Source organism: Ovis canadensis, chromosome 16 (genome assembly GCF_042477335.2).
Source record: "Ovis canadensis isolate MfBH-ARS-UI-01 breed Bighorn chromosome 16, ARS-UI_OviCan_v2, whole genome shotgun sequence".
NCBI lineage: Eukaryota > Metazoa > Chordata > Mammalia > Artiodactyla > Bovidae > Ovis > Ovis canadensis.
In genome coordinates this window covers 17,059,936-17,083,388 of record NC_091260.1, presented here as the reverse complement: position 1 = coordinate 17,083,388, position 23,453 = coordinate 17,059,936, and the positions used below count along the sequence as shown (strand labels likewise).

General features: G+C 41.8%; 1 protein-coding gene across 1 annotated transcript in view; it reads left to right on the top strand.

The window, feature by feature from the left end:
- The first annotated feature begins 392 nt into the window (after positions 1–392).
- UBTD2 (ubiquitin domain containing 2) overlaps positions 393–23,453 on the top strand; it is a 60,038-nt gene continuing 36,977 nt past the window's right edge. Inside the window, exon 1 of the mRNA XM_069556055.1 lies at positions 393–922. Within this exon, the coding sequence (XP_069412156.1) occupies positions 853–922 (70 nt within the window). The 5' untranslated portion in view covers positions 393–852. The remainder of the gene's footprint in view (positions 923–23,453) is intronic.

Below are 23,453 nucleotides of genomic sequence, written 5' to 3'. Positions count from 1 at the left end.
CGCCCGCGAGCCTTCCATCACTACTCCTCCGTGCGCCACCCCCGCCCGCTCCCGACCCGCTTCTACCAGAAGGAGGGGACGCCGGAGGAGGAGTCAGAAACTCGATTTCTCCCCTTTCCACTTTTCCTATTCACTTTTACTCCGTCTGTCCTGCTCTCTCCCCCTCCATCGCTCTCTCTGCTCATTCCCGTCTCTCCCTCTCCCTCCTCCACGCCCGCTTTCTCGGCCTCTTCCCGGGGACGGAACCCCAGCCGCCTCGTTCCCTCGGGTTCGGGGGCCCCCTCCCGCCCGCCTCGCATCCCCTCCGCGCCTCCCCGCCTCCTGCCCCGCCCCTCCGCCCGCGGCCCCGCCCGCAGCCAATCAGCGCGCGGCCTCCCACGGCCCCGCCCCCCGGCCTTTCCGGGAGGGCCCCGCGGAGCCCAGGCCTAGATGCGGAGGGCGGCGCCGCGGGGCGGGGGCCGATGGGGTCTGGCGGCCGCGGGGCGCCGGCGCGGGGCTCGCCTGCACGCGGGAGCGCGGGGCTGTGAAGGCGTGAGGTGGGCGCCGCGGCCCTCCCGGGATGGGCCAGCCCCAGCCTGGCGGGGCCGAGCCGGAGGCGAGGGCGGCGCGCGGGCCAGGCCTGCTGGGCGGGCGGCCCGGGGACTGAGGTAGAAGTGGGCGCGGAGGAAGGGGCCGAGCCAAGGCGGTGGGTGGAGCGGAGAGGGGGGCGGAGGCTGGGCCGCGGCGAGCGAGCGGAGCGGAGCGCTGGTCCGGAGCTCGGCGGCGGCGGCGGCGGCGGCGCCTGAGGAAGCGGAGGCGGCGGCGGGCCCGGACGAGCGCCCGGAGGTGGCGGACGAGGCGCCGGGGGCCCCCATGGGCGGGTGTGTGGGCGCCCAGCACGACTCCTCGGGCAGCCTCAACGAGAACTCGGAGGGCACCGGAGGTAGGTGAGCGCCAGGGGGCAGCCTCGGCCCCCCATTGTTCCCGGCCGGGCCTGGCCACCTGTCCCGGCCCCTGCGGGCCTCGCGGCCGGGGCCCCCGCGCCCCTTTGTCATCCCCTCTTCCACGTCACTCCCCGCGCTCCGCTTCCGGCCGGCCGCCGGGTCGCCCCCTTTTTTCCCTGACTCCCCCACCCCCGTCCCAGAAAAGCACTCCGCGCTCCAGGAAGGTAGCCCACGGCCTCTCGACCCCACCGCCTCGGCTGGGGAAACTCGACCAGAAACTGCCTCTGGCTCCCTCGCTCGCTCTCCAGCCCGTTTAATTATTCAGGAACAGGATGGCGGCGCTGGGGTTGCAGGAAAGCGAACTGATGGGGGGGGGGGAGGTTGGGGAGGGGAGCCTAATGTATTCCCTCCGACGGGCCCCGCCACATCTCTCCGAACCCGGCCTTGTTCAGCAGAGTTGGCTGGTCTCCGCTTTCCTGAGTTTCAGATGACAGCTGCCCTGGTTGGTTCCAATTTGGCCATTTAAACCTGCAAGTTTCTGGAACTCGGCTGGGGAAGTCTCAAGTGGCCACAGGCATTATTTTAACGAGGGGTGGGGAAATGGTCTGCCGGAGTAAAACGTGGCTTCTTGCTCCAGCCTGGGGTTATTGGGCCAGTGCACTGTCGGGGTGGGCTAGTCAAATTCCTATCCATCTTACGTAAAGGAAAATAATGTAGGATAAAAGTACAAATGCTGTTACCCCAGTAGGATCCGCACTTTAAAAGTTTCTGTGACACGGAACGCACTTGTACTTTATTGTAAATATGTTTGCTGAGGAGAGTTATTTTAATGCAATCAATGTTGTAGTATAGGAGAAGAGTAATCCAGTTAATTCTACTTTTAGTTATATGACCTCTTGCTGGGCCCATTCTATACCTTGTGTAGAGGACAGAATGTTTTAAAGAAGAAACAGCTTTTAGGAATAGCAAAGATGACAGTGTTGGTTTTGTTCCAGCCTTATGTTAGATGTCACAGAAATGTGGGGTGTAAGTTCCTAAACTAAATCGTTTGGGTGGGTGGGTTTACAACTTTTTCTTAACATGCTAGCATTTGGACCAGTTGCTTGCCTGTCATTAAACTCCACATACACCTAACTTTTGACTTGTAAATGTCCTGATTACATGATGTTTAGCCATGCTACTTCATTAAAATGTATGGGCATCCTGTATGACTAAGTCCTGGGCAAACTGAGAGCTCAGCAAAGCATCTTGAAAAAAAATTGCCCATGGAAAGCGGTACTTGGTAGTGCATTTCAAGTCATAGCATAATTACTCAGTGGCACGTTAACAATGAGATTTGCAGTAAAAACAAAGCAGGAAGATAAAAGGGGGCATGATTTAAAATAACCTTGGGTTAAGATCAAATTGAGGGTCAAAATCCTGTGGGTGAGGTGATCATTAATGGTACTGAACTATACAAGTAGTATTACTTTTTGCTAAGTATAGATGGTGTGCTTGTTATAGGTAGTTTAAGTTTTTTCACACTCATTTTAACATTCTAATTCAACATTTTTCTCTTGTTGGTAGTGCACTTGAACTAATTTATGGTTTTAAGGCCTTTTGGTGGTGTGACTTGTGACCAGCCAGACGTTATTAGCACGGGCTTTTAAAAGCAAGAAGTATTAGCTTTTGGTAGTTTATTATTATCAGTGGTACCTAGTTAGATAGTTATAGTGTCAGCTTCTTTGAGAACTGAGTTCCCTGGATTTTAAGCTATGCTTTACCTTTTCAGAGTAAAGTTTAGAAAAATAGTCGTGAAACCTTGGTTATAATTTTGGAGAGAAGGCATGACCCTGATGTAACTGGGGTGAAGGAGTGAGCTGTGTGGGATAAAAGAATTATTTCTAGAATGTAATTTGTGGAGGCCTTTATTCTCCATTATTGTCATGAAAGTTAAAGAGTTAATTGTGGTTTAAAGGAATTAGCCCAGGTGAGTGTTTCAGGTTAACTTGTTAAATAGTTACTAGCTTATTATAGTAGATTTTTGTTTGGGAGGGAGAGACTTTTTCCTAAGGGTGTTGGCATAGATCCTTCACTTTTCAGATATATAGTAGTGGTTTTAATCTGGACATATTGGGCTATGAAAAAATTTTTTTCAGCATGGAGTAAAACAGTTTCCCAATGTTTTTCATGACAGATTTAAGATTTTCATGACAGATTTAATTACATCCACAGTGTTGTGCAAACATCATCATTTTAGGATGGCTTCACTTTCTGAATATCAGCAGACTTAGTAAAATGACTTAAAAAATTTTTTTGGCCATTTGAGGTACTGTACTTTCCCTTTCCCTCTGAATCTTAAGTCTCTTAAGTATGCAAATAAATGTGTATATTGAGAATAACTTCCATTCTAGGTGCAGTACTTTGAAGAAATTTAGGAAGTTTTTGTAGGAATTTTTAGAATATGGAAATGGCTTATGAATGTTGTAAGATTTGTGTTATGTATTGTTTTGGAATCAGTTGCTGTATCTTCTGGCATACCTTGCCTAGAAATCAGTTTTTGAGTTTCAGCTTTTTTGACCATTTTTAAAATGTTTAATTTTATTCAAGAAAGTTATGTGATAGAACTTATGCAAGATTATTTAACAGTGCTCTCCAGGCTTCCGCACTCCTAGAACTTCCTGCTGTTTTGACATTTTCAGACGGCACATTTTGTATAGTTCTCCACCTTATTATGATGACATTGTGATGCTGAGGTTGGCACTTAGGTCCTCTAGACAAGACTGTGGCCGATGGCATTTACTAAGTAATTAAATTTCTGACGAGTTTTAATAATATATGAATAAAAAACAATAAAATGAAATTCGTTGAAGACAGCCAATTCCCTTTTCGTGTTTTGATCCTTTAGTGAAGGTAGTGATGTGTCAGTGCAAAGTAGGTTCTCACCTTTGGGTGTGTCATTTATTCTGTGCCTTCAGTGGTATCCCAAGAGTACTGACCAGGTGGTCACCAGCTTCTAGGTTTACAGGAGGAGAACTCGGGATGCTGAACATTGACTTGATCGGGGGTTTTTGGCTGCTGCATGCAGCATGTGGGATTTTAGTTCCCCAACTAGGGATCGAAGCCACCCATGCCCCTGCAGTGGAAGTGCAAATTCTTAACTGCTGGACTGCCAGGGAAATCTCAAACATTGACTTCTTTATTTCAGAGTGTCTTGAGAATATCGTGGCGTTCTTTTGGATATCCATTTATAGCATCCTTAACACCTACTTGATGAGAAGAATGCTTTTGAGTAATAACAGCTACCATTTAATCCAGTGTTTATTGTGTAACAGGTATTGTGAGTATGTTCTCACTTAGTCTTCAACAACTCTGGGAGGTGGATATTTTATAGATGGATTGATGCTGGGAGAAATTAAATAACTTGATTAACATGGCAGAGTTAGAGCTTAAACTGGGGCTAAAATAAAGAATGCTGACTTTTTTTCCTTTTCCTCTAGTTTAATTTTTTTTAATTTTAGTAAAATACATATAAAACTTATTATTTTAACCACTTTTAAGTGTATACTTCAATGGCATTAATTATATCCAAAGCATGCAATACATCACTGTGTATTTACAGAGTTTTTCATTACTCCAGACAGACTCTGGATCCATTAAGCAATATCTTGGCTCCCCTCTCCTCCTAACCCCTAGTAACCTCTGATCTATTATTTGTCTCTGAATTTGCCTGTTCTAGATATCTCATATAAGTAGAATCATACAATATTTATTGTTTTGTTGGTAGTATATTTTACTTAGCAGGTCTTACAGGTTTATCTTGTACCAAGTATCAGGAATCCTTATTAGAGCTGAATAATATTCCATTGTGTGTACATGCCATATTTTGATTATCCCTTCATCCATTGCAGGACGTTTGGATTGTCTCCACTTTTTGGCTGTTGTGAATAATGCAGCTATGAACTTTAGTGTACAGAGAGTAAATCCCTGTTTTCAATGCTTTGGGATATATACCTAGGAGAACGTAGGAATTGAGAGGTCATGTTAATTCTGTGTTTACTTCTTAGAGGTAAATTTTCCCACAGTGGTTGCACCATTTTACATTTCTTCTAGCAGCATACAAGGGTTCTAGTTTCTTCACATTTTCACCAATGCTTGTTATTTCCCATTTTAAAAATTACAGCTTTTATAGCAGGTTTCTAGTGGTCATGTATGGATGTGAGAGTTGGACTGTGAAGAAAGCTGAGCACTGAAGAATTGATGCTTTTGAACTGTGGTGTTGGAGAAGACTCTTGAGAGTCCCTTGGACTGCAAGGAGATCCAGCCAGTCCATTCTGAAGGAGATCAGCCCCGGGATTCCTTTGGAAGGAATGATGCTGAAGCTGAAACTCCAGTACTTTGGCCACGTCATGCGAAGAGTTGACTCATTGGAAAAGACTCTGATGCTGGGAGGGATTAGGGGCAGGAGGAGAAGGGGATGACCGAGGATGAGATGGCTGGATGGCATCACGGACTCGATGGACGTGAGTTTGAGTGAACTCCAGGAGTTGGTGATGGACAGGGAGGCCTGGTGTGCTGCGATTCATGGGGTTGCAAAGAGTCAGACACGACTGAGCGACTGGACTGAACTGAAGGCGAGGGACATCTTATGGTTTGGGCTTGCATTTTGTAATAGTGATGTTAATGTGCTCATTTGGCATTTGAATATCTTCTTTCAATAGAAATATCTATTTAAGTCCTTTGCCTTTTTGTTTTTAATTGAGTTTGGGCTTTGTTTTTGCTACTGAGTTGTAAGAGTATCTTAACCTTTATTCTGTGTATTAAACCCTTATCAAGATAATGAGGTCCAAAGAATTGCATGGAGAGATAAGAAAACCTTCCAAAGTGATCAATGCAAAGAAATAGAGGAAAACAATAGAATGGGAAAGACTAGAGATCTCTTCAAGAAAATTAGAGAAATCATGCAAATTAGAAATCATAGAAAATTAGAGAAATTCATGCAAAGATGGACACAATAAAGGACATACAGTGTAGACTTAATAGAAACAGAAGATGTTAAAAAGAGGTGGCAAGAATACACAGTAGAACTATACCAAAAGATCTTAATGACCTAGATAACCACGATGGTGTGATCACTCACCTAGAGCTAGACATCCTGGAATGCAAAGTCAAGTGGGCCTTAGGAAGCATCACTACAAACAAAGCGAGTAGAGGTGGTGGAATTCCAGCTGAGCTATTTCAAATCCTAAAAGATGATGCTGTGAAAGTGCTGCACTCAGTATACCAGCAGATTTGGGTAACTCAGCAGTGGCCACAGGACTGGAAGAGATGAATTTTCATTTCAATCCCAAAGAAGGGCAATGCCAAAGAATGTGCAAACTACCGCACAATTGCACTCATCTCACATGCTAGCAAAGTAATGCTCAAAATTCTCCAAGCTAGGCTTTAGCAGTGCATAAACCGAGAACCTCCAGATGTTCAAACTGGATTTAGAAAAGGCAAAGGAACCAGAGATCAAGTTGCCAACGTCCATGCCAACGCTGGATCATAGAAAAAGCAAGAGAATTCCAGAAAAACATCTGCTTCTGCTCCATTGACTATGCCAAAGCCTTTGACTATGTGGATCACAACAAACTGGAAAATTCTTAAAGAGATGGGATTACTAGACCACCATACCTTCCTCCTGAGAAACCTGTATGCAGGTCAAGAAGCAACAGTTAGAACCAGATGTGGAACAACAGATTGGTTTCAGTTTGGGAAAGGAGTACATCAAGACTATATATTGTCACCGTGCTTATTTAACTTATATTCAGAGTACATCATGCGAGATCCCAGGCTGGATGAAGGACAAGCAGGAATCAAGATTGCCAGGAGAAATATCAATAACCTCAGATATGCAGATGACACCACCCTTATGGCAGAAAGTGAAGAGCCTCTTGATGAAAGTGAAAGAGGAGAGTGAAAAAGTTGGCTTAAAACTCAACATTCAGAAAACGAAGATTATGGCATCTGGTCCCATCACTTCATGGCAAATAGATGGGGAAACAGTAGAAACAGTGACTTTATTTTGGGGGGCTCCAAAATCACTGCAGATGGTGATTGCAGCCATGAAATTAAAAGACGCTTACTCCTTGGAAGAAAAGCTTTGACCAACGTAGACAGCATATTAAAAAGCAGAGCCATTACTTTACCAGCAAAGGTCCGTCTAGTCAAAGCTATGGTTTTTCCAGTGGTCATGTATGGATGTGAGAGTTGGACCATAAAGAAGGTGGAGCACCAAAGAATTGATGCTTTTGAACTGTGGTGTTGGAGGAGACTCTTGAGAGTCCCTTGGACTGCAAGGAGATCCAACCAGTCAATCCTAAAGGAAATCAGTCCTGAATGTTCATTGGAAGGACTGATGCTGAAGCTGAAACTTGAATACTTTGGCCACCTGATGCTAAGAGCCAACTCACTAGAAAAGGCCTTGATAATGGGAAAGATTGAAGGCAGGAGGAGAAGGGGATGACAGAGGATGTGATGGTTGGATGACATCACTGTCTCAAAGGACATGAGTTTGAGCAAGCTCCAGGAGTTGGTGAAGAAAAGGGAAGCCTGGCGTGCCGTGGTCCATGGGTTCACAAAGAGTAGGACATGACTGAGCGGCTGAACAACAAGATACATGGCTTGGAAATATTTTCTCCCATTCTGCAGGCTGTCTTTCATGCTCTTGATGGTGTCTTTTGACTCACAGAAGTTTAATGGAGTTCTGTATGTCTGTTTGCACCTTTGTTGCCTGTGCGTATAGTTTCAGTTTTAAATTTTTTAATCACTGATGGATAAAGAATAAATCTATAACCAATAATTTACAAATCTGATAACTAACATTTGTCTTAACTATGAATAGAAAGCCATTTTAAGCTTATTTCCTCTGTCAGATCTGATGAAAAGGTTGCTATGCAGTGAAATTGTTTTTAAAATTTGACATGATCCATAAACCCATTTCAGTTTCTTAATCGAGATAAGTATTGTCTTTTCTGGGGAAGCACTTTACAGTCAACAACCATTGAGTACCCATAGTATGCCAAACTTTGTATTGGTTGCTGTTGTTCCAAAAAAAGGAATCATTATCCTATTTCTTGCATATATTAGAATCCTTTTTTAGGAAAGCATAATAAAATGTGCATGTATGAGGCAACTAAAAAGCACTATTTAAACAGATAAAAAATACCACTGAATAAATTGTGCGCATGCTGAGAGAGTAAAGGAACACGAAGTGACCTCTGCTGCTAGAAGGTGTGATTCCTCAACCAGCAGCACTGTCATCAGGAGGGAGCATGTTAGAAATGCAGACTCTCAGGCCCTAGCCGTAAACTGCTGAATCAGAATCTGCATTTTAGTAGTGTTCTCCAACAGTTCCCATGCACGTTCAAGTTCGAGAAGCATTGGTAAAGATTGCTTACAGTGGAAAGAGACTGGAGAGAGGAATACATTAGAGAGGGAAATGGCAAGAGTTGGTGGTTTTTTGGATGTGGGGATATATAAAATAATCCCATATTTGTGAACCTGGGTAAACCAAGAATACTGAGGTGGCGTGTCAGATTTGGGGGAATAAGAAAGCTGTCTGGAGAAAGCAACCTTTAAGTATGTTAAAGTTTAATTGACAGAAGAGTTTTTAAGTTGGACATCATTTTGAAGTTACATTTTGAAGGAACTCCTTAATGTTCAGGATTATGAATGTGGACTTTGGCGCCAGCTGGCGAAATTGGCTGAAGGGGTAAAAGTGAATGAAGGCTATGCTGCTGCTGCTGCTGCTAAGTCGCTTCAGTCATGTCTGACTCTGTGCGACCCCATAGATGGCAGCCCATGAGGCTCCCCGGTCCCTGGGATTCTCCAGGCAAGAACACTGGAGTGGGTTGCCATTTCCTTCTCCAATGCATGAAAGTGAAAAGTGAAAGTGAAGTTGCTCAGTCGTGTCCAACTCTAAGCGACCCCGTGGACTGCAGCCCACCAGGCTCCTCCATCCATGGGATTTCCCAGGCAAGAGTACTGGAGTGGGGTGCCATTGCCTTCTCCGGAATGAAGGCTATCAGTTCAGTTCAGTCGCTCAGTTCTGTCCGACTTTTTGCAACCCCAGGAATCATAGCACGCCAGGCCTCCCTGTCCATCACCAACTCCCAGAGTTCACTCAAAACTCATCTCCATCGAGTCGATAATGCCATCCAGCCATCTCATCCTCTGTCGTCCCCTTCTCCTCCTGCCCCCAATCCCTCCCTGCATCAGAGTCTTTTCCAATGAGTCAACTCTTCACATCAGGTGGCCAAAATATTGGAGTTTCAGCTTTAGCGTCAGTCCTTCCAGTGAACACCCGGGACTGATCTCCTTTAGAATGGACTGGTTGGATCTCCTTGCGAGTTAAGTGAAAAGAGGAGGAAAGTACTAAGAATTGAGTCATGGAATTTTCACAAAGTAGAGAAATGAGAAATCACCTCTCAGGACCTGACTGTAGTGAGTACTTAGTATACTGAATTTTATTGAGTTACTGGGAAACAGGTCTGTCTGTGAAACTGATAGATGTCATTGCATTTGAACTTTTCATTCTAGTGTGGTTGTGGACATTCTAGTCGTAGTTTGGTACTCATATCCTAATATAAGACAGATGAGACAGACTTCATGGGCGTCCAGCTCCAGAATGTACCAACAGCCCCTTTGAGATTGGTGAACTCCAGAACAGACACATTCTCTGCGAGACATCAGTTACTTTCTTCAAGAACATCATGGAAATCTATTCTTTATGTATTTCCAGTGTTTCGTGTATTACTTGTCATCTCACGAGGTTGTTTATTGAATTTTCTTTTGCTGCTTCTCTTAGGGCTGTGCCTATGGTTAAGAAAAAAAAGGAAAGAAGCAAATTGAACATGACTGGGACTAAAGATTAAGTCTCCTCGTTTTATCCCTAGTGTGACAGTAGAAATAAAAATCTTTCATGTTTTTCTGGGTTGGTGAGCTCTGGGGCTTAACGAGAGGATGCATAAAATTTCATACCAATTGGAGAGAGACATACTGTGAAATAGGAGGCATTTACTTGATGTAAAGCAGAAGGGGGCTGATTTTGCTAGGAGGAATGGAGTTGTGTGGAAAGAACCGAAAGGAAAATATCCAGCAAGAAAATGTAGGTTGGAAATACAGTGGTCCTTTGGGTAGCTACATAGGTTCAGTAGGTATGAGAACTGAAATTAGAGTGGAAGCTACAGTTGGAAAATACCACCATATGGGGCAAGCTGAATCTTCTTTGAGAAAAAAATTAAGCACTCCAGTGTACATTAAAAACTGGTGTGGTATGTGGTAGCTCCTGCCTCATTTGCTTCCTCCCATTGGGCTTGTCCCACTCGTTTTCAATTTTCTACTAAGTAGAGGGTTGAAGTTTTTTCCCAGATAAGATTATCTGGGAAGTTATGTTGGAAAGACATTTTAAATGAAGAGTTGTCTTATGGCTGTTAAATGAGCTGTCCTTTTCATCTCTGGTTTTATATTTAGGAATCAATGGCTAGAGTTACGTAGTATGAACAGAAGATTTAAACCATTGGAAATATAGGGATTGTTATTCCTTTGATTTTTGATAGCCCTAGTCTATGACACCTGTCTTTCTTAGGGAGAAATTTTAATCAGTGGATTTTAAAATCTAATTTTCTTACTATAAATGCAAAGCTTTGGCTGCACCTTGCTAATAGCGCTATATCCAGGTGAATCTTCCAGTGAGAATAATTATTGAGTGTTAATAACAGTAAGGAACTTTCGCTTTTATGTAGTGAGTTGGTTTTCTCTCTCATGATTTTTGACTGAAACACAGTCTTCTCGTTGCAAGAAAGCATTAGGTTGGCTTTGGTAAGCAACATGATCGTGTTTGGGCATGATGACCAGTTTGCTGATTTAGTGATTCTCTCATTTTTCCTTACTGCAGACCACCTGAATGGTTTATCTTCATTTGGTGGACCACTGCACCTGAATTCTTCCCACCTACCCAGCTTTCTGCTTCTGCTTATCGGGCACTACTAGGCTACCAGCAAGTTCTTCATGAGTCACTGGTAGTTCAAGAACCATAGGTTGAGACTTTCCTAACGCGCATGTACTTAAGGATGCATGTGTGTTGGCCAAGAACAGTCAAGCGTCTGTTGCGTCTTGCGTCAGCTCCTTGGCTTGCAGCTAGCAAGAATTAAGTGTGGCTTGGAATGAACTCCCATGTGTTGACCTGAGAGGTTAAATATCACTGAGTGTACATTGGATATTGTATGCCAAACTGTTGCGTCTTTGCAGTAGAACTTGCAGAAGTTTCCACTATAGCTCAGTTTTTAGAAATGACATTTCTATGGGAGGAGTCATCTGAGAACAAGAAATATTTACATGTGGGGGATAATTTTATGTAAATTTTACTTGAGTGTGAAGTGTTAATGATACATTTGCTCACAATGTTAAAAAATAATGAATTAGTGACTCTTGGGCCTTTCTGATTAAATTCTAACATCACAAGAAACCCTTCAGATAGCTTTTGCATTTATTATAATTGACTTGTAGGTATAAGCAAGGTCAGAGGGCTGCTTTGCATTTGTTCAGATAGTTTCCATGCCTGTGGTCTGTGTGACAAAAGTATCACAGGGAAAGAGTAATTGGGAATTAGATCTAATTCTAACAGGATATGTATGATTCTTTACTTCCTAGGCTATAGTGGATCCAGAGTCCAAGCTTCTCCTGCTTCTTTTCTGCTGTCTTAACTTCCAACAGTGGGATAATCTTTCATCACTGAACAAGTGTGAGACTTTTTCTTTTCTGCCCAGAATTAATCCTGCCATCCTGAACATCGTAGCACTGTTCTTCAGTGCTTATTCTCCTCCCTCCTCCTTTCCCTCAACTTTATTGAGGACTGATTGACAACTATTTATTGACAGATACAGCATACGAGGTCATGATATAATATGCACATACACTGTGAAACAGTTACCAGAATCAGAATGATTAACACATTCTTGTTGTGAGAATCTTGAAGATCACCTCTCAGCAACTTTCGAGTATAAAGTACTGTGTTATTAACAATAACCATACTGAACATTAGATCTTTATAACTAGTGCTTCTTAAAACTGCAAGTTTGTACTGTTTAATCCACGTCCCCCCTCCCTTTTTCCCAAAAATGTATCCTGGTTATTTTTGTACATTTACTTACCTCCTCAGAGCATAAGCTATATTGGACCTGGGGACAGCGACTTCAGTTTTCTCATAGTACTTTAGGTTCAGTTAACAATTGTGTGAAGCACATCTAAAACTTTATAACGGTTTTAGGGAGAAAATGATAACTGTCTTAATAGGAGGCTCACTTAATTCTAGAGCAAGAACCTTGTTAAATAAGACCATGTCATGTAACAAAAAGATTTAGGAGTCAGAATTCTTCAGTTCTGGTTCCACTTCTGCTCTTGTATCTGCTACCTTTAAATGAGCATGTTGGATGAAATCAGTAGGCTCCAGCATTTTAAACAGTTGAACCTTCTTTTTAAGTATATCTTACATTGAACAGTAACATCAGTCTCAGCATTTGATTTCTTTTTATTTTGATTGTATATAGTCTCTAAAAAATAAAAATAAATGATTTAGAGTCTCATAAAGTTCTGTAGAAGATTTTTTTAAAGTCTGACTTACTAACACCATCAGCAGGTGTACTCAGAGCTCAAACAATAACATGTCACACAGTATTACAGTTTGTTTTATTGTCACTGAGCATTCTTCAGGTAGCTTTATGATAAGAGCACATACTGAACAGATGAGATTGCTGTGACATTTAACGAAGCCTAGACATCCATGTGCTGTATTAGTGTGTTCCCTCAGTCAGTTCAGTTCCGCTCCCGCAGTTCCCTCAGTCAGCTCAGTCGTGTCTGACTCTCTGCAACCCCGTGGACTGCAGCATGCCAGGCTTCCCTGTCCATCATGATCTCCCAGAGCTTGCTCAAACTCGTGTCTTGTCGAGTTGGTGATGCCATCCAACCGTCTCATCCTCTGTCATCCCCTTCTCCTCCTGCCTTTAGTCTTTCCCAGCATCAGGGACTTTTCTAACGAGTCAGCCCTTCACATCAGGTGGCCAAAGTATTGGAGCTTCAGCATCAGTCCTTCCAATGAATATTAGGGATTGATTTCCTTTAGGATTGACTGGTTTGATCTCTTTTCAGTCCAAGAGACTCTCAAGAGTCTTCTCCAACACCACAGTTCAAAAGCTGTGTTACATGAGTGAATATGTATGTGCATGTATTAATAAAAGGTACATTCAGAGCTGTGGTTTTCCCAGTCAGGACACAGTTTCAAAAATCTCCATAAGTTCATATATGAGTAGAGTAGACAAGAGAAGCATTCCAATGACTCTAAGGTCAGTTTGACCCAGCAGCATAAGCTAACATGTTTCATGATGGTCTTTATGTTTGAAATTTAACATTTGATGTGTGGTACTTTTTGTTAGGGTTCTTAAAAAATAGCAAAAATATATTTACAAAATAGTTTAAATTATATTTTTGGAATGCTGAAACAGGTGTTTATTTCTGTCTCTTGAGTTTTTTGGGACCAATTTAAAAAGTCATGTGACTAGATCCTAGAAAAAATCTTTATGTGACACATGTAATTTCAATCAATTTTTATCTACTCAGGATAGGTGCACTGTGTTGGGCATTGTATTACATATTTGAAGTTTCATAGGATTACTGAAAGAATAGTACTGTATTAAGAATGCATTGCTATCCAAATTAATTTTGATGCTAACTTTGAGAGAAAACAAAGGCAAGATAAAACATTAAAAATAGTGAAGGGATGAAGGAGATGGTGTCTGTTGTAGCTATACCACTAACTACCATCAGGTTACAGGTCTGGAAGTTGGTTCACGTACTCTCACTAACTGATTTGCCTTCACCAGGAATTAAAAGGGTCGGGAACAAGCCCTCAGGGTGGTCTTTCTTTTCTGGAGCAACTTTTGGCTTAGAATGCACTCTGTAAGTGAAGATAATTGATCATTTAAGGTGTGAACTTTACCTCTCAGTTCATTTGAAGCTGAAAGTGCACCTTGGCACTGTTAGGCCTTTGCTTCTCCCTGTCTTTGACATGGCTTCACTTTTCTTTTTTCTCTCTTGGGTGTAAAATATTCCGACTCTGACTGCAGTTGGGGCAACCTAGTATTATATTTAACCTTTGGAAGCTCAAGGCAGTGACTGTTTCATAGAAAAGGGATTGTTGGATGAGATCCTGTATCTGTGGTTTATGCAGGAGGAACTAGAATCAGAAGAGATGCTGAGAAGGACCTGGTCGGTAAGGTCTGGTGTCTGCCGTCTTTGTGAGAGTCTGACTCTTGCTTATGAAAAATGGACTAGATTGAGATGAATCCTGGAAGGGATGTCAGCGGATCTCTGTATCTAGTAAATAAAGCTTGAAGTGAAGTGAAGTGAAAGTTGCCCAGTAGTGTCCAACTCTTTGTGACCCCATGGACTTCATACGGTCCATGGAATTCTCCAGGCCAGAATACTGGAATGGGTAGCCCTTCCCTTCTCCAGGGGATTTTCCCAACCCAGGGATTGAACCGAGGTCTCCTGCATTGCAGGCAGATTCTTCACCAGCTGAGCCACGAAGCCCAAGAATACTAGAGTGGGTAGCCTATCCCTTCTCCAGCGGATCTTCCCGCCCCAGGAATCGAACCGGGATCTCCTGCATTGCAGGTGGATTCTTTACCAACTGAGGGGGCCTTTGCTTTAATGTAAATATTTGCTTTGTGGTGCTTTTATTACAGTTCTTACAAGTAGAACGATCTCCCTCATTTTTTAATACTGCTTTTGGAAATTATTTGTTCAGTTACTTCTTTTTTCTCCCACTATTTGTAAGCTCTGAGGCCCGGGGCCTTTTCTGACTCTTCTTCACTGTCTGCCTCATTTCTGGTATAGTTCCCGGTACATGTGCTTTCAGCAGTTGCTGACTGAATAAATAAGTGAAATAATGAATGAATGGTTATGATTGTTTTATCATTTGGAGGATGAAAATTTTTTCTGCTTGGCTTTAGTTATTTGCTTTTGGGGGTGAAATTTATAATAATAAAAACTATTGTAATGTTGTACAATTATTTCCCATTATCTTTAGAGACTTTCCTCATGATAATTCTGGGATAGATTCTTATTTGGCTATTTGGTAAAAGGAGGGAGTGATCTAATTTGCTTGTTAAACTCTCCCCACTTATTTTGTGTTTGTTTATGTATTATTCTGTCATCGTTCGCAAACTTAATGGTGACTTGAATTGCTTTGTATATGAAAAGAGGGTTAATTATATTTAAAGCTGCCCAGACCAGTGGTATTAGGTTGTTCTTGAGCTGATTCTGTGCTTATATTGAATGCAGCAGAAATCCAGGTTTTGCGTGCAGCCTATAAAGTATAGCAGGAAATAATGAAGATGCCTTTTAAGAATTCTCTGAATTTAGGTGTTGGGGGGTTTTGAAGCACATATTTTGGAGGATGTTGGAGGAGAGCAGAGCCTAGGAACAAACTGTAAGGTAAAAATGCTCTTTACAGTACTTTGCTCATGCTCAGTTGCTTCAGTCGTGTCTGACTCTGCAACTCTGTGGACTGTAGCCTACTAGGCTCCTCAGTCCATGGGATTCTCCAGACAAGAATACTGGAGTAGGTGGCCATGTGCTCCTCCACAGAATCTTCCCAACCCAGGGATCGAACCCACGTGTCCCCCATGACAGGTGAATTCTTTACCACTGAGCCACTGGGTAAGCCAGAAGAAAGTTACAGTCACTTATTGAGGTTGCAGAGTTGACGGTTTGGTCTGTCTGACTCTTGCGATCCCATGGACTATAGCCCACCAGGCTCCTCCGTCCATGGGATTTCCTAGGCAAGAGTACTGGAGTGGGTTGCCATTCCCTTCTCCAGGGGAATCTTCCCGACCTAGGGATCGAACCTGCGTCTTCTGCATTCCAGGTGGATTCTCTACTGCTGAGCCAGTGGAGATTCCTTAAGGTACTTTATTAAAGACTGATTTCACTCTGAAAGTTGGAACTGTGTGTCCTTTATTTACTTTCTAAACCACATTCCTCCATAAAAAAACTGTAAATAAAGAGTATTGTGTTTGGGGTGGAGATAGTCATTAATGTAAATATAACTTTATAACATGTATAATTTTGTAACACATGCCTGATATTATGAGATATTTAGCAATGCAAATACTTTTTTTTAGCAATGCAAACAGCTTTTCGTCCTAAATTTTTAGATTTATTTATTTTATTTTTTGACAGTCATGGGTCTTTGTTGCTGCATGCAGGCTGTCTCTAGTTTTGCTGAGCAAGGGCAACTCTAGTTGCAGAGCATGGACTGCGGGTGTGCTGAGTTCAGTGGTTGCTCTTCATGGGCTCTAGGGCATAGGTGCAGGGGCTTAGTTGCTGCACGGGATGTGCAGTCTTCCCTGACCGTGGATTGAACGGTGTCCCACCTGCATGGCAAGGTGGATTCTTAACCACTGGACCTCCAGGGAAGCCCATTGTCCTGTTTTTTACTGATTAAAATCTCCCTTCCTGACCGTGTTATTTGCACAACAAACATGCATTGAGTATACTGTGTGACATCCTTGAACTTGTATGTAAGTATCAGGTTGTAGGTTCGTAATGTTCAACGAGTGGATCCTATTGAAGTTATCAAAATAATGGTTTTTCAATGGTTTAAGGTTTACAGAGACAACTATGCGAGAAGAACCATGATTTCAATACAGTCTTTGCTGTAATTTTTTTTTTGTTTTTTTAATCTTCATATACATTTTCTTGATTCTTACAAGGAAACTGTGACTTTGAGGAAGTCTGATGTTAATATTACCGTTTTAGAAGAGAGAAAACTGAGGCACAAGAAAGCTTTGATCTGATTAAGGAATGAAAAGAGTAGCCCAAACTGTAAGTTTTGTCTTCTCTTTTCTAATTCAGTATTCTCTCCACCGAAAGTGACGGTTGTGGTTGACTCTTCTTTCCTTGCCGCAGAAGTGTACGTGTGAGTGTTTTCTTTCATGGCAGTAAACATAGTTGAGGGAAGTTAATGAAACATGGTTCTTAAGGACTCTTATGTTCATACTCCAAAATAGAGATGGCAGCAGTGAAAAATGAGTTGAGAAATTGCCTTTGGTTTTAGTCAACAAATTATATTGCATCTCACAAGATAGAAATTTCAAACTAAAATCTTAATTATCTAACAGGATCAAATGGAAAAAAGTGATCATCTTTTCTAAAATTCTTTTGTGCCCATTTACTCAGTTATCTTCTTTTTCATCATTACCTCTGCTTGCTATCCCAGACTGAATGTTTTCAGCTTAATATTCAGCTTGACTTAAGCTTGACTTGAGTTTAGCAGTTGAGCTTTGTGGGGAAACCAGTTTCCTTGAGGTCCTTAAAGTACAAGAAAAAGAACACTTTGTCTAATTTAGAGAAAACATCATAAAGTCTTTCTAGGCCTGTGATCCTAAATCACCATTAGTGGCGTATTAAAATATCTATCTGTTTCAAATTAGACTGGTGATTCTCCTGAGGGGTGAGTTGAAGGAGGTGTCAAGAAAGTTCATTCTGATTGGCATATCCAGCAATTTAAGGATGGGGGTTGGAACCCATATGTTAATGACTGTCTGTACTTATATCAGTGTATGGATATTTGGAACCACCTCCTCCAAGCCCCGGTGGCTCAGCGGTAAAGAAACCACCCGCAGTGTGGGAGACACAGGAGACGTGGGTTCGATCCCTTGGTTGGATCCCTCAGTTGGATCCCTCCTGGAGGAGGGCGTGGCAACCCACTCCAGTGCTCTTACCTGGAGAATCCCCATGGACAGAGGAGCCTAGCAGGCCGTAGTCCAAGGAGTCTCAAAGAGTTGGACATGACTGAACTCACACACATAGTTTATAGCTGATAAAAGGAACCAAGGCCATCTATCACCTGGAGTGTCTCATTTAAAAGTGGGGAGGAGGGGACCTGTGGTCCTTAATACAGCTTCATTATCACAGCTTGTACTTTTTCTGATAGTCACCAATTTGCATTGGACTTCAGTTACCCTGGAAATAAAAATTTTAACTTGGTGGTGATTAAAAAGCTTTGGGCCTTTGATCATTGTTTTGTTGCCAAAAATTAACACACACGGCCTGTTGAACAAACCCTTCTGTGAATTTGGCTTTTTTGATTCTTGGTTTGTGATGATTGCATCTTGTGTGAATACGTCTCTCTTCCCAAATGACTCAGAATAGTTTATATGCCCTTTAATACCTCATGATTATGAAGTGAAAAATTGAGGTGTGTTACTGCATATAACAAGTAGGACATAAGAGACTTGAGAAAACAATAAAATGATGCCCAGTATTTCTGGAATGAATATTGAATAAGACATTTAAGCTATAACAGGAGTTTTGAGAATGGGGAAAATTGTTTACCTGTAGTAAAATGTAATGAATACTCCTGGAAGCAAGAAGGAGACTATCTTTTTGTATTGAATCCTTTGTGGGGTAGAAAACAGCTTTGTGTGTGTGTTTGTATTTCCGTTTTCTGTATACCAGCACTAAATGTACTGTCTAGAAATTACAACATAACTGCATAGGGCACGCAAATGACTGGAATAAAAGTTTTTGTTTATTCTGTCACAGGTGATCCTTAACCATTTTAAGGAGGGAATAATAAATAGGGCCAGAACTTGCGCTTCAGTGATAGAGGAAGGTTTTTCAACTTGGGACAAGGATGTATACTGAAAGTCTTATGTGTATGAAAGTGAAGTTTCACTGTTTATTACAGAAGGGGGAGAGAAGACACTTTCAGATGAGACACTGAGGAGAAGTGAAGACAATTCAGATGTAGAGTAGAATTCCATTTGCATTGAGAAAGTATTCTGATTTAATAATAAATAGGAAGTATATGGGACTTCCCTGGTGGGCCAGTGGCTAAGACTCCAGGCTCCCAAATGCAGGGGGTCTGGGTTTGATCCCTGATCAGGGACCAAGAGATCCCACATGCTGCCAAGTAAGAGAGCTGCCTGCTGTAACTAAGATCCTGCCTGCTGCAATGAAGACCAAAGATCCCAAGTGCCGAACTAAGACCCAACGCAGCCAAAGAAATAAGTAAATAAATTAAAAAAAATAATAAATAGGAAGTATGAACATCATTGGCAAGTTATTTTTGTAATAAAATCTTGAGGAGAAATGCTATACAATTTTAATATAGTTAAGTATTGATTAACAATATCTTTAAATTTGCTCCTGACACAATCTAAAAGCTACTTATAACATTTACAATCTGTGGTCATTATTAAATCTTTTTAAAAACTGAAAAAAGTTTTAAGTGTCAAAAAGCATATCTAAGAGAAAAATTTGTTCTATGACCTAATATAAGTGTTTTGCTGTATATCGCGTCAGACTCAGCGTATATGGCTATGAGTTGAAAAGAGAGTGAAATAAAAATGGATTCATACATGTTTAGAGAAATTGTGATGTGCTTCATGAAGTCAGCTACAACTTCTACAATTTAACTTTATTGATGTTTTAGCTTTGGGTTAAAATGAGAGTGTCATCGTTAGCTTTTCATTTAGGGAGGATTGTCAGTATTTTCTCTAAAATTGAGCTTGCTGGTTTAAAAGTTAGGATTTAGTAGAGTCAGCACAAGGATGTGAGAGACGCACATCCCAGGACTTTTTAAACGATTTTTATTGGAGTGTAGTTGCTTTACAATGTTGTGTTACTTTCTGCTAACACAGCAGTTGATCAGCCATATGTATACGTATATCCCTTCTTTTTTTGGATTTCCTTCCCATTTAGGTCATCACAGCACTGAGTAGAGTTCCCTGTGCCCTACAGTAGGCTCTCATTGGTTTCCTGTTTTGTTCATAGCAGTATACACGTCAGTCCCAATCTCCCAGTTTAAAACCCCCCTACTCCCCTTGGTATCCGTGCATTCTGTTTTTTTTCTCTACATCACTATCCTTATTTCTGATTTAAAAATAAGCTCATTGTATCATTTTTCTAGATTCCGCATATGAGTGATACTGTGTGATGTTTGTCTTTCTGAGTTACTTAAGTCTGCATGACAGTCTGTAGGTCCATCTGTGTCTCTGCAAATGGCAAACTTCATTCCTTTTTATGGCTGAGTAATATCTCATTGTGGCTATGTACCATATCTTCCTTATTCATTCCTCTGTTAATGGACATTTAGGTTGCTGCCCTGTCCTGGCTGTTCTAAGTAGTGCTGCAGTGAACATTGGGTGCATGTATCTTTTGAGTTATGATTTTCTCTGGGTATATGCCCAAGAGTGGGATTTGTTGGGTCAGAGGGTAGTTCTGTTTTTTGTTTTTTTCAGGAACCTCCATACTGTTCTCCATAGTGACTGTGAATGTAAGTCATGGGATGTCCTGGGAATGTAATGTGAGGAGATGCAGTGTAAACTGTAGCGAAGGAATCTTCTGGTATAACTGGGCAAGTCTCTCAAGTCTCTTGTAGGGGCATTTGCAAGAATATAGTATTTCTTTTCTGTTGTTGACAGTACTTCCTTCTGAACAGTTCAGTTAAATAAGATGATAATAAAGCTTGGGGTTTTGTAATGGTGATAGCCGTAGATGCAGTTTTAGAAGGATTAAGTGACATAAGATAATACCTATTTTCCCATGAATCTAACCCACAGGCAATACATTTTCTAGTAGTTTTTTTGTTACTTTGAGTATTATTTTCTTTATACGTTGATAGAATTGATGTTTAAGCACTGGTTCTGCTTTATGGCTTTTGTGGCAAAATCGTGGACAGGCCAAAATATCATTGTTTTTGTGGCACCCACTCTTGTGTTCTTCTATGTTCTTAGAAGCACAATTGCTTTGACTACACTTAGAAACCCATTCAAGGAGAAGGACTTTGCAAACGAACACAATTTCAAGTGAAGTGTGTTTACCCATATTTTTGCCAGGCTCTTATAAACATTAAGCAAAGGAAACTTTTCAGATTGAAGAGGGGGACAATCTTGAATAAAGAGTTGTATGAACTGCTAATATCTTTTCTCACGAAACACTTAGTACTAATTTTGGAACTGAGCTTGGAACAGGTACCAGCCTGCTTTGGGTAATTGGTATATGCTGGTTAGGAAATAGTGGATTATTTGGGCACTTCAGGTCAGCGTCAACTTGCTATGCTATCTTAAGCACTGGTTCACACCTTTGAAACTTCATGGAAGCCCAAGACCTTAGAGATCGATTGATCATGTAGTTTTACTTTGTAGGTGAAAGTCTGAGATCAGGTTGAACATTTATTCTAGTAATTCTTAAAGCCATGAGGCAGTATAGTCCTGCTGCTGCTGCTGCTAAGTCGCTTCAGTTGTGTCTGACTCTGTGCGACCCCATAGACGGCAGCCCACCGGGCTCCGCCATCCCTGGGATTCTCCAGAACACTAGAGTGGGTTGCCATTTCCTTCTCCAGTATAGTCCTAGTGGCTGAGAATATAAACCTTGGAGTTTGACTAGGTTTGAATCCCAGCTGTACCGTTTAGCTATATGATCTTTGGGATCTGTTATTATTATTCATCTAACAGACACAGGTATAGTTTCTATGTTCCAGAAACTGTTGCAGTTGTGTGAGAAATATTGCCCCGTTAAATCTTCCTGGCAGTCCTATGAGAGATTGTTACTGTGGTCTCCCTTACCCTCCCCCGGGTGGCCTCTCCAGTTTAAGGTGGAGATGAGCGTTGCTGAGAGGATGCGTGGGGCTGCATATAGAGAGCACAGCGCACAGCGGCTGGGCCAGGGCGGCGCCCGTTCTCTGCTGACGATTATTTGTTCTCAGAAAGGCGGCATTTTTGGCAAACTGCTACCTTCACCAGTAATGTAATGGTTAAGAGCAGTAGGAATCCTTCTCTGCAGGGTTTTCTAAATGCTTACAGGAACTTGCCTTTTGCTGGAGAATTTTTAAGTTAGTCAGGTAAAGTCTCAGAGGATCTAATTCTCTCTAGACATGGTCAGCACCGTTAGGTGTCCTGTGTCTTTGGGGCCAGGTGAGATCTGAGTTAGTTTGGCAGGCTGTAGGCGATGGGGCGGTGAGGAGTCGGACATGGCTAAGCCAGCTGAGCTTGCACCACGGGTGAGATCTGAGTTACCATGGCTGGTCTGCCAAATCCAAACCTGTATCCAAGGCATTATCAAAGGGTCACAAGTCCTTTTTTTTTTTTTAACCATATTTCAAAGTAACACCAAACTCACGGGAAAGCTGCAGAAACAGCACGAAGTCCTGATGCCCTTCATTCCAGTTTCCCCACATGTTAGCATTTTACCACATCTGCTCATTACATTTTCTTTATGTGTGCATATTGTTGCTGTTGTTTACTGGGTTGTGTCTGACTCTCTGCAACCCCATGGACTGTAGCCTGGCAGGCTCCTCTGTCCATAACGTTTCCCAGGCAAGTATACTGGAGTGGGTTGCCATTTTTTTCTCCAGGGGTTCTTCCCAACCCGGGGATCGAACGCATGGCTCCTGCTTTGGCAGGCAGATTCTTTACCTCTGAGCCACCAGGGAAGTCCTTTATATGTACATACATGTATGTAAATACTTAAATTTTCTTGAGCCATTCGAAAAAGTTGCACAGAGTAAACCCTTTTACCCTGAAATACTTGAGTGTGTATTTCTGAAGAATAAGGACTTTCGCTCACCTACCCACAATTCAGTAATCAAAATCAAGAAATGAGTATTGATATAATGCTAATGTTTACAGCCTTTATTCAGATTTCATCATTGTCTTCATTAATATTCCAAGAAAATCATCTAGGATCATGCATTATGTTGTCATATCTCTTTAGCCTGCTTTAATCTAGTGCAGTTCTGGAGACTTTTGTCTTTTGTGACCTTGGCATTTTGAGAAGTATGTGCCAGTTATTTTGCAGAGTGTTCATCAGTTGCACTTCGTCTGATGTTTTCTCACGTGTAGGTTCCTCCCTGATTATGTAGTCTGGGCAAGCATACCACAAAAGTGAGATTGTGTCCTTAGTGTATCATGTCCAGAGTCACATAATATCTTTTTTTTCTTATTAATGTTGATGTTAACTTTAATCACATATGGTGCCAACCAAGTTTCTTCGCTGCAAAGTTACTATTTTTTCCTCTGCAAATAGTAAGTATTTAGTATGAAGACTGGATCTATAGCTACTGCAAATATCTTTTTTTAATTATCAAACAGGTGCCAGTTTTAGCATCCATTGGTACTTCTTGTCTGAAATAATTACGGTGGTTGCCAAATGGTGATTTTTCTAATTTCACTATTTCTTTTATATTAATTGATCAGCATTTTAACGTAAGAAAGAGCTCTCCTCTCAACTATTTGTTTGCTTATTTATATTGGTATGGACTCATGGTTTTCTGTGTTTTTCCATGGGGGTATAATCTGTTGCTATTATTTATTTTGATGCTCAAATTGTACCACATTGGCCAGTGGGAGCTCCTCCAGGCTGATCTCTGTGTTCTTTTGACGTGACTTTGTTATTCTTTGAATACTTCTTTGTTTTCTGGCATGACAAGTTGTTCCAGGTTCA